The sequence below is a fragment of the Zea mays genome, chromosome 9 (genome assembly GCF_902167145.1).
Source record: "Zea mays cultivar B73 chromosome 9, Zm-B73-REFERENCE-NAM-5.0, whole genome shotgun sequence".
NCBI classification, from domain to species: Eukaryota; Viridiplantae; Streptophyta; class Magnoliopsida; order Poales; family Poaceae; genus Zea; species Zea mays.
Window position 1 is genome coordinate 23954310 of NC_050104.1, and position 10581 is coordinate 23964890.

The 10581-nt window shown below is 49.1% G+C and overlaps 1 protein-coding gene across 1 annotated transcript; it reads left to right on the forward strand.

Annotated features, from left to right (window-relative positions):
• The first annotated feature begins 350 nt into the window (after window positions 1–350).
• Window positions 351–4730, forward strand: LOC732811 (enolase 1). Its single transcript, NM_001112426.1, is given in 17 exon segments — window positions 351–473; window positions 712–775; window positions 1473–1537; window positions 1882–1929; window positions 2059–2145; window positions 2237–2317; window positions 2403–2504; window positions 2581–2661; window positions 2747–2821; window positions 3104–3166; window positions 3247–3327; window positions 3466–3660; window positions 3763–3813; window positions 3918–4006; window positions 4116–4167; window positions 4245–4301; window positions 4382–4730. Coding segments are annotated over 17 exon segments (1341 nt in total). The 5' UTR covers window positions 351–404; the 3' UTR covers window positions 4463–4730.
• The last annotated feature ends 5851 nt before the right edge of the window (window positions 4731–10581 follow it).

The window sequence follows — 10581 nt, forward strand, 5'->3', positions numbered from 1 at the left end:
TGATTTTTGGCTCGCTAGCTACCATTACCTCCTGCATCTAGACATTACAAATTTACAATAAATAAAGTTCCTAGATTTTGAACGAAACCAGCAGAGCGCACACGGTCCTTGCCCCACGGAACAAGAAAAATGGAATATGCTCCCGCAGCCCTCGTGGAAACCAAGGGCGGACCTTCCCCTCCTCCAAGCAAATCCGAGGCCCACCCACGGGCCGCTCGAACATCTGTCACCGCCAAGTGGCCCCACCCACCCCTCCCCTCCGCTGCCCCTTCTTCTACAAATACCCCGGCCGGCCGCGGCCGTTCCCGAATCGAGCGGTGACTGGCGAGGCAAAAGCATTGCGACCACAGACAGCGCGCGCTTCAAGGCCTTTTTTTTTGAGATAACAAGGAGGAGAGGAGGAGATGGCGGTCACGATCACGTGGGTGAAGGCGAGGCAGATCTTCGACAGCCGCGGCAACCCCACCGTCGAGGTTCGACGTTTTTTTGCTTTGCCGAGTCTTCCAGGGGCCGTAAATTTGGTTTTGCCTCTTTTTTTTCTTTCTGTTTAGATCAAAGGCTCAGCCCAGCTTTATTAGAAATCGAAAGTTCTAGCGTTTGCCTATGTCCCGGTTCAGCGCGTCGATGTGCCGATGTGCTCAAGACCTCCTCACCTCAGGTTTTGTATTTTACGTTGGATCTGGACTGACTGTGCTGTGCGGCTGCGCGCAGGTGGACGTGGGCCTTAGCGACGGCAGCTACGCGAGGGGGGCCGTACCCAGCGGCGCATCCACTGGTATGTCTGTCTGCTCCATGCCTGATGCCTCCATCTCCATTCACCCCGCGCTTTCGTTTTTCGAGTGCTCCGGTTCCTGAGCCGCTGCTTGGTTTGATTGATCTGGGCGCGTCGAGGGATCTGAGCGGTGGGATTAGTCGATCTGTCGATGCTGTGTGGCTCCGTGACATGTTTGCCGTGCGTTTGTTGGTTGTGGATATTAACAGACACTCGTCAAGTTCAGTTTTGTAGGACTGGAGGTGTGCGTGTTTTTTTTTGGCTAGATGCCTAGATCTGATTGATGCGCGTATATTGTTGAGTCTGTTCTCCGCCTCGGCGCCTGTTCGGAACCTTCTGTTTTTTTACTGCATGAAACATATTAATGCAGTAAAGCCAATAGACTTTACTCTTTTATCCAACGAATCATGAATCATACTATTAATAAGTTACACCATGACATGTTTAATCATTTTGACATGTTAGCAACACAGGGAAGACAGATATGTTTCATACTCCATATGTATTAGATATGGTATCATGGGATGTCAATATCTGCTATTTCGTTTGGAATGTCTTTTTGTGATATTTCAGTCTGTGGTCCAGACACCTTTACTTTTTGAAAAATGTTGCCTTCTGTAGTTGCCTCAAATTCCATATGTTCGACATCTATGAATAGAAAATTTTGACACTTTATATCTTTGAACAATTGATCTCTCAGGGATATATGAGGCCTTGGAGTTGAGGGATGGAGGATCTGATTATCTTGGCAAGGGTGTTCTTAAGGTTAGTTAACCAGCCAATTTTTCATTTCAGTCTTAAGGGTATAATACTAGCTGTATTTTCCATGCAATTGCATGCACCATAGTCATTCATGCATCCAGTGGCCATGGTTAACTCATATAATAAAAAATAACATGTATCCTCCTCCCTTTTATTTGTGATAATTGATTTGGTAACTTATTTGAAGGATATGCTCTAAATTTGAGTTGACTAAATGTTACTATCTATCTTTTGGCTTAAAATTTGAATACACAGCTAATTGTGTCAGTGATTGCAACCATTCTGTTTTTGATGGGTTGCTTTCTTTTTTTCGCATTGGACTAATAAGTAGTATTGTCTTTTGCTAGGCTGTCAGCAATGTAAATAACATTATTGGACCAGCAATTGTTGGAAAGGTATGTATCTTGATTCTAAAATTACATAATTTTCATTGATGTTGTATATCTCAATTCTCTAGATACTTTGCTATGTTGTGATGCCCAAAACACATGAAAGCTATCTTACTGTGGTGAATTATGTTTCAGGACCCCACTGAGCAGGTTGAGATTGACAACTTCATGGTCCAACAGCTTGATGGGACCTCCAATGAGTGGGGCTGGTGCAAACAGAAGGTATCATGGGTTGATACTTATGTTCCTAAATCTGACTTTATCTTGCACTGTCTGTATTGATTTCCTTGAATGTCGTGTTCAATCTATAAAGCTTGGAGCAAATGCCATCCTTGCGGTTTCACTTGCGGTGTGCAAAGCTGGAGCTATGGTGAAGAAGATTCCTCTTTACCAGGTCTTTCAAATGTCACTGCTATGATTTTTTTATTATGTTGGTATGCACAATTTAGAGGGTGTCCTGAAAGTTTAGTTATTTGCAGCACATCGCAAATCTTGCTGGAAACAAAACTCTGGTGCTCCCTGTACCTGCCTTTAACGTGATTAATGGAGGGTCACATGCTGGAAACAAGCTTGCCATGCAGGTAACATTCCTTGAGAAATCTGAATTTTTGACTACGTGCTTCGACTATACTCTCTGATCATTTAACTGTTGTACAGGAGTTCATGATCCTCCCAACTGGTGCCTCCTCGTTCAAGGAGGCCATGAAGATGGGAGTTGAGGTGTACCACAACCTGAAGGTGAGCAACTAATGCATCTATTGATGTACCTTAAGTGTGGACCCTAGGAATGTGAAGTCAGAATGCTAAATGCTTCCGTACACAGAGCATCATCAAGAAGAAGTACGGTCAGGATGCGACAAATGTTGGGGATGAAGGTGGTTTTGCACCTAACATTCAGGTAATGTCCTTATATTTTCTCTGCAGCTGTTATAGGGAAGGGCAGCCATTATTATGCATATTTTTAAGCTATCTAGCATATTTAAGATGACCACGCCATAATTCAAAAGTTGGCAGATTAGTTTTTATCCAAAGAAAGTGGTAGTAGATTAATTTTTGCTCTATGGTTCTGTCACTATAGGAACGCTCTTTTGTTTTATGTTGACCGTAGGGTACCTACAAAATCGATCATCGGCATCCATTTATCTCACAATCTAATTTCTGTGTGAACCAATATATGCAGGAAAACAAAGAAGGCCTTGAACTATTGAAGGCAGCCATAGAAAAGGCTGGCTACACTGGAAAGGTATGTTCTCTCTTATCTACTTGCCTCACAAACAGACAATCCTATGTGTGTGTAGTCGATTCAACTTACCTTTGTGGCAGGTGGTCATTGGAATGGATGTTGCTGCTTCTGAGTTCTTCGGTGAGAAAGACAAGACTTATGATCTTAATTTCAAGGAGGAGGTAAGAACCACAACTTCTTAGCATGTTTTTATAGTTTTATTTACCTAGAGCTATAGCTATTCCTTATGTTATTCTATAGGGGTATGGTAATACATGAACATTTGTTTTATATTAACATGTACTCACTTTCTTGGCCAGAACAACGATGGCTCAAAGAAAATTTCAGGCGACAGCCTGAAAGACCTGTACAAGTCCTTTGTTTCTGAGTACCCTATCGAGTCGATCGAAGACCCATTTGATCAGGACGACTGGAGCACTTATGCCAAACTCACTGATGAGATTGGACAGAAAGTGCAGATTGTAGGAGATGATCTTCTCGTTACCAACCCCACCGTGAGTAACATTTACTAGTTAACTGATTTCGTCCCCCCTAGTCCTATGCACAAGATGCAGTTTTAAACGTTACCTGCTTTGGCCTGTGCCTGTGCTGTACAGAGGGTCGCCAAGGCCATCAATGAGAAGACCTGCAATGCTCTCCTCTTGAAGGTAAGATTGAGTGCTATCCCATATCTCGCCAATCTTTTCCCTGGGTGCTGATTACCTGTAATGTGAGTGCCTGCTGACTAACACCATCGCTACACGGTTGACAGGTGAACCAAATCGGGTCTGTGACCGAGAGTATCGAAGCTGTCAGGATGTCCAAGCGCGCCGGATGGGGAGTGATGGCAAGCCACAGGAGGTAAACCCACCACCCATTGTAGTTCTTTGTCCGCTTTTTTGAAGACTTAAACGTTCCTATTTGATCTGTTTTGCTCAATTGTCCAATCTTCTCTTTATTATTTGTTCAGTGGCGAGACAGAGGACACCTTCATTGCTGACCTCTCAGTTGGCCTGTCTACGGTACGCTGTCAACTGGTCAAGATACTGTCGAATCGAACGTCTTGCGTACTGACCTGGTTTCCATGACTCCGTTTCAGGGCCAAATCAAGACGGGAGCTCCTTGCCGGTCTGAGCGCCTGGCCAAATACAACCAGGTAAAGCGCGCGCGCAAACCTTCTTCGTTTCCCAACCAGGCTATGCTTTACCTCTGAAACCAAACGTTCGCGGTTTGCAGCTGCTCAGGATCGAGGAAGAGCTCGGTGATGCCGCGGTCTACGCCGGAGCAAAGTTCAGGGCACCAGTGGAGCCCTACTAAGAAAGGAAGAGGATGGGGATGTTTTCTTGTGGAGCTATACTAGCTCGCTGCTGCCTTTTGTTACAATGTTTGTACGGTCGCAATAAATGTATGGTCGTGTTTGCTCGAGAGCTACTCAGGTGATTTTGTCGTGGGAGCACCAAAAGCAGAAAAGAACTGTTTTTTTCTTCTCTCTCTCTAGATTCTGACGAGTGGTGGTCTGCACTCGTCGTAATGTCGTTTGCCTAAACTGATTTTGATGGAACAGGAAATCTTGCTGGTCTTGCCATATGCGTGCGAGTGACTTTCTTGTTCCTTATGGTGTGTGAGGCCATTTTCGTATTCAGCATGGAAAATTACGGGTTCGTTTTGTAGCGACAGGCAGCTTGGGCGTAGGAGCCACGACCCGCAAAAATAAAATCTTGTTGGTTGCATGTCTTGCTATGTGGAGGACATCCTGTGCAATCACTCATTTTGGTACAAGCGTGCAATCAAAATATCCAGAGCATCCAATCTAGATCTAATGGTTTCATATGAAAGGGGTTAAAAGTAAAATAGATACTATGTTTTAGGTGGAAGGGGTTAAATATAAAATAACAGTCATCATTAGATCTAGATTAGATGCACCAAACCGTTTGATTGCACGCTTGCACCAATATAAGTGATTGCATAAGATATTTTCCCTGCTATGTGCGAGCGAGCGACTGTCATTTTTTGAATTCAGCATGTAAATCCCTTGCTATAGCTTTGGCCTATAGCGGCAGATAGAGCTACACGGCTTCAACTTGCAATTCAAAATTGTACCTGGCACAGGACAAAATCTTGTAGCTTGTTGGTCTTGCCATTTTCGAATTCAACCGCTTTGGCTTGTAACATGCTAACGGCAGATGGAGCCATAAGACTCTAGGACTTGGGCTTGTAGCGGCGGATAGAGCCACAACCATCGAATTCATCATGAAAAACCCCTCATCAAAGCTCTGGCGGCTTTGGCTCAGATGGAGCCGCATAACTTTGGCTTGTAGCAGCAAATGGAGCCACACGACTTTAACTTGTGGCAAAAGATGGAGCCACAACCATCGATTTCATCATAAAAACCCCTTATGGCAACTTCGGCTCGTAGCTACAGACGGAGCCACCCAACTTTGTCTTACAGCAGCAAATGGGGCCAAACGAGACTTCGGCTTGTAGCAGCACATGGAGCCACAACCATTGAATTTAGCATGAAAGCTTCTCGCCATTGCTTCGGCTTGTAGTGGCAAATGGAGACATACAACATCGGCTTGTAGCGGCACATATAAATATGGAGGGACAAGTAACGAATTTAGCATGAAAACTCCTCGATCGCCATAGATTCGGCTTGTAGCAGCAGATAGATGGAGCCATACATCCTCCCATGGAACGAACTCAAGATGGAAACCCCTCTCCATAGCTTGAGCTTGTAGCGGCAGATGGAGCCACAACCATCAAATTCAACATAAAACCCCTCACCACATCTTTGGTTTATAGCGACAGATACAGCCACACGACTTTGGCTTGTAGTAGCAAATGGAGCCACACAACTTTTTGTCTTGTGGCCACAGATAGAGCCATTGCTATTCAATTTAGCATGAAAACCCTTTGCCTCAACTTCGACTTGCAGGGACAAATGGAGCCACAATCGCATCTTACGCGCCCGGGAGAAAATCTTGTTGGTTGTTGCTCGTCTTGTTGCCATATGTGAGCGACTTTCATTTTTTTTTGAATTCAACGTCGTCACATCTTTGACTTATAGCGGTAGAAATGGAGCCACATCCATCAAATTCGTCACGGAAACTCCTTGCCGCATGAAAGCATCTAGACCCCTAGTTAATTTTAGTGATTAATGACAACATAAGATTATATGTGACTAACGTATTTTGTAGAGAAAATAGTAAGTTAGGTCGCATTACAGGAGGTTGCGCTGCAACGGTGAAAACAATCACTACCGAAATTTGGCTTTTTGCCGAGTAGTAAATATTTTGCCGAGTGTTTTTTTTTCGGGCACTCAGCCTGTCAGCCACGCAAAAACCCTCAGTAAAAAAAAAACACTCCGCGAAGAAGTTCTTTGCCGAGTGATTTTTTTCAACACTAGGCAAAGACAATTTGAAATCACATTTTAAAGCAGTAAATTAATTCAAATGAAAAGGTTTTCAACTATAAATTTGTATAACTCATCATGATGTACAATTTATATTTTGAACATTTCTTCATATGACAAAATAAAAATAAATTTGTTCATAAAACCTATATCTCTCGTAGTTTATGAAACTACGAGAGAGATGTATAAGATTTGTATATATTGTTAGAACCATCATGTGAGATGAACAAATGACCAAACAACCAAAATAAACTTTGTAGATCTTGAGAAGTTATAAAATTTTGTAGTTGACAACTTTTTTCATTTGAAATCATCTTGTCAACAAAAACTACGTCTGAATTTAAAAAAAATGGAATTTGAATTTTGAAAAGGATCCCGAAAGAAAAAACCACCAACATGAAAGTTGTAGGTATTGAAAAGTTATGAAACTTTATAGTTGACAATGTTTTGGTTTGAAATCATCTTGTCATGCAAAACTATGTTTGAATTTTAAAATTTGAATTTTTCAAACTATCTCGGATGAAAAACCCACCAAAATAAAAGCCGTAGGTCGTGAAATATAATGAAACTTTGTAATTAACAATTTTTTGATTTGAAATCACTTATAGTTGAAAAATTCATGTGAAGTTTTCAAATTTGAAATTCAAATTTTGTAAACGGCCTCGGATGTAGAAACTATCAAAATAGAACTTGCAGATCTCGAAAAGTTATGCAACTTTATAGTTGGTCACATTTCAAATAAAATCATTTAGTGCCTTAAATAATAAAATTACTCTCGGTTTGTTATAGTACATGAGGAATGAAAACGTAATTGTCGAGGATCATAATTAGGGGTACCCCCAAGACTCCTAAACTCGGCTGGTAATCACCATCAGCACAACCTGCAAAAGCCTGATGGGCGCAATTCAAGTCAAGGCTCCGTCCACTCAAGGGACACGATCTCGCCTCGCCCGAGCCCAGCCTCGAGCAGGAACAGTAGACCCAGGCGGATTCACGCCTCGCCCGAGGGCCTCCTCAAGCAACAGGCGCACCTTCGACTCGCCCGAGGCCCAGCTCGGGCAGGCTTCGCAGTGAAGCAACCTTGGCCAGATCGCCTCGCCAACCGATCGTATCGCAGGAGCATTCAATGCAAGGATCGCCTGACACATTATCCTGACGCGCGTCCTCAGTCGGCAGGGCCGAAATGACCGCGGTCACTTCGCCCCTCCACTGACTGACCTGACGGGAAAACAGCGCCGCCTGCCCTGCTCCGACTGCTGTGCCACCCGCCAGGGTGAGGCTGACAGCAGCCGAGTCCAGCCTCAGGCGCCATAGGAAGCTCCGCCTCGCCCGACCCCAGGGCTCGGCCCCTGCCTCGACCTCGGAAGACGGTCTCCGCCTCGCCCGACCCCAGGGCTCGGACTCAACCTCGACCTCAGAAGACGGTCTCCGTCTCGCCCGACCCCAGGGCTCGGACTCAACCTCGACCTCGGAGGAGTCACCGCCTCACCCGACCTTGGGCTCGGACCGACCACGTTACAGGGGGTACATCATTACCCTACCCCTAGCTAGCTCAGGCTACGGGGAACAAGACCGGCGTCCCATCTGGCTCGCCCCGGTAAACAAGTAATGATGGCACCCCGCGTGTTCCCATGACAACGGCGGTTCTCAGCCCCCTACGGAAGCAAGGAGACGTCAGCAAGGTCCCGACAGCCCCGACAGCTGTGCTTCTACAGGGCTCAAGCGCTCATCCGACGGCCATGACATCACATGCACAGGGCACAAACACCTCTCCGACAGCCACGTCGGCATGTACATAGGGCTCTGGCTCCTCTCTGCCGGACACGTTAGCATATTGCTACACCCCCCATTGTACACCTGGGCCCTCTCCTTACATCTATAAAAGGAAGGTCCAGGGCCCTCGTACGAGAAGGTGGCCGCGCGGGAGGACAGGCTCATTGGGATCGCGCCACGCGGGGATGAGGTCGCCGCTCCCTAGGACGGGCCGCGGTTCTGCGCCGCCCTCCTCCAAGGCATCGGGACCCTCTGCAGTCGACGCATCGGGTACCTCCTCGGCTAAGGAGGCAGGCTTCCGATCACCAACCTCGAGTAGCAGCGCCCCAGCCATCTCAGCATCGGCGGCGACGGGTGGCTCCACGGGCAGAACGACAACAACCTCGGCAGAAGCTGGTGCCGGTGCCGGCAACCCGCCAGGTGGGCTCAAGGCCGCGGCCGCGCCAGCAGTCTCCCCCGGCACGACGGCCGCCTCGACGGAGGGGTCAGCCCGGGGAGCTCGCCCCATGGCAACTCGTGCCGCCTGAGCCCCTCGCTTGGGGGCATCTTGTGTGAAGGCCAGCCGACCGGCGTGGCACGGTGCGGCACTGGCTGCAGAAGCCGGCACCGTCTTAAGGGCTTTCCGAGGAGCCAGACCGGACGAACCGTGCCTCCGTTTGCTGGGAGGAAAAGGAAAAGCATGGTCAGGACACACGAAGAAGGAGCCAGGACAGAGGTACCCTCAGATACTTACCCACTCCGGACCAGGGCCAATCGTGCCTACGGGGAGACCCCTCGGGACCCGGTCACCGCAGACGCTGCCGAGGTTTGCCCCGCTGCTGGCTCCGGCACCGTCCCCGCCTCGGGCGCCCGGGGCGCCGAAGGGACGGTCCGCCCAGGCGCAGTCACGACGACATGAGGATCAACCTCCTGTGCGGCCGGCACAGGCGACTGCTCTTGGGGGACAGGCGGGTCGGCCTGACTCCCCGGGGTCACCTCAACTACCTCGGCCAAGAGGTCAAGTACCCCCTCAGCCTGCCCCTGTTCTTCGGACCGGGACCCTGATGTCCTGGCCCCAGATATCGACGGCGCCAGCCCACTCAGGGGCTGGCTCGACGACCCCTGGCCCAGCCTCAGATCCTGGCTGAGGCCAAGGTGGGCCGCCATGTCGTCGTCTTCGTCATCATCATCGTCATCGTCGTTGTCAGGCGTCTCTGGCGACGGCTCCCTCGGGAGCCTGTCCCTCTCCTGCCTCCGACGGCGCCTCTCCAAGGCGTCCTGAGCCCGCATCCGCTCGCGAGCCCGAGCCTTTTTCGCGTCCTTCTTCTCCTTCTTCTTCTCCGCAGCGACCCTCCGCACGGCTCGGTCCACCGCGTCCTCCGGGACCGGTGGCAGGGAAGCCTTGTGACACCCCAACTCCTGGAGACGGACAGAAATCCCGACTGTGAGAACCATGGGCAATCTGACACAAGAAAGAAGAAGGAGCAGACACTCACCAGGGACATGCATCCACGCTCGGGACGCATCAAGGGCTGGGTAAGGGCGCCAGCGTGCAGCCTCCCTACCGTGCCCACTACCCACCTGCGGAGGTCATCGGCGGAGAGGGGGACCGAGGACATCTGCGAACCCTCCAAGTCGACCCCTAGCATCATCTCCAAAAGCGGCAACCGCCACTCTGTCAAGGGAAGCACCCTCCGGCGATGGATGGCGGCGACCACCCCCGCGGCGGTAAGCCCTCCGTCTCGCAGCTCTTGCAAGGCCTCCAGAAGGGGCTGGAGATTCTCCTGTTTCTCGCGCGCGGCCCCATAACGCCAGTTGCTGCCGGCGGCAGTCACCACTCGTTGAGAAAACGACGGGAGCCTGCCATCGTCATTCTGGAGGTAAAACCACCGGCGCTGCCACCCCTTGTTCGAAGACACAAGGATGGCGGGGATGTACTGTTGCCCGTGCGGCTGCCTCAACTGGAGGATGCAGCCACCGGCCCGCACCGCCATGCGGACCCTCTTTTCCCCCGTCGTCAAGGCAAAGGTCTCCGTGGAGAAGAGATGGGTCCACAGATCCCAGTGGGGGTCAATCCCCAAAAAATCCTTTGCAAACCGCCGCGAAGATGGCCGCTTGCGCGATGGAGTTGGGGTTGAGATTGTGTAGCTCCACCCCGTAATAATGCAGGAGCGCCCGCATGAAACGTATTGCTGGCACTCCGAACCCCGCTCATGGAAGGAGACGAAACTCAGCACATACCCCGGCGGCGGGGTCGGGGTGGCCCTGCTCG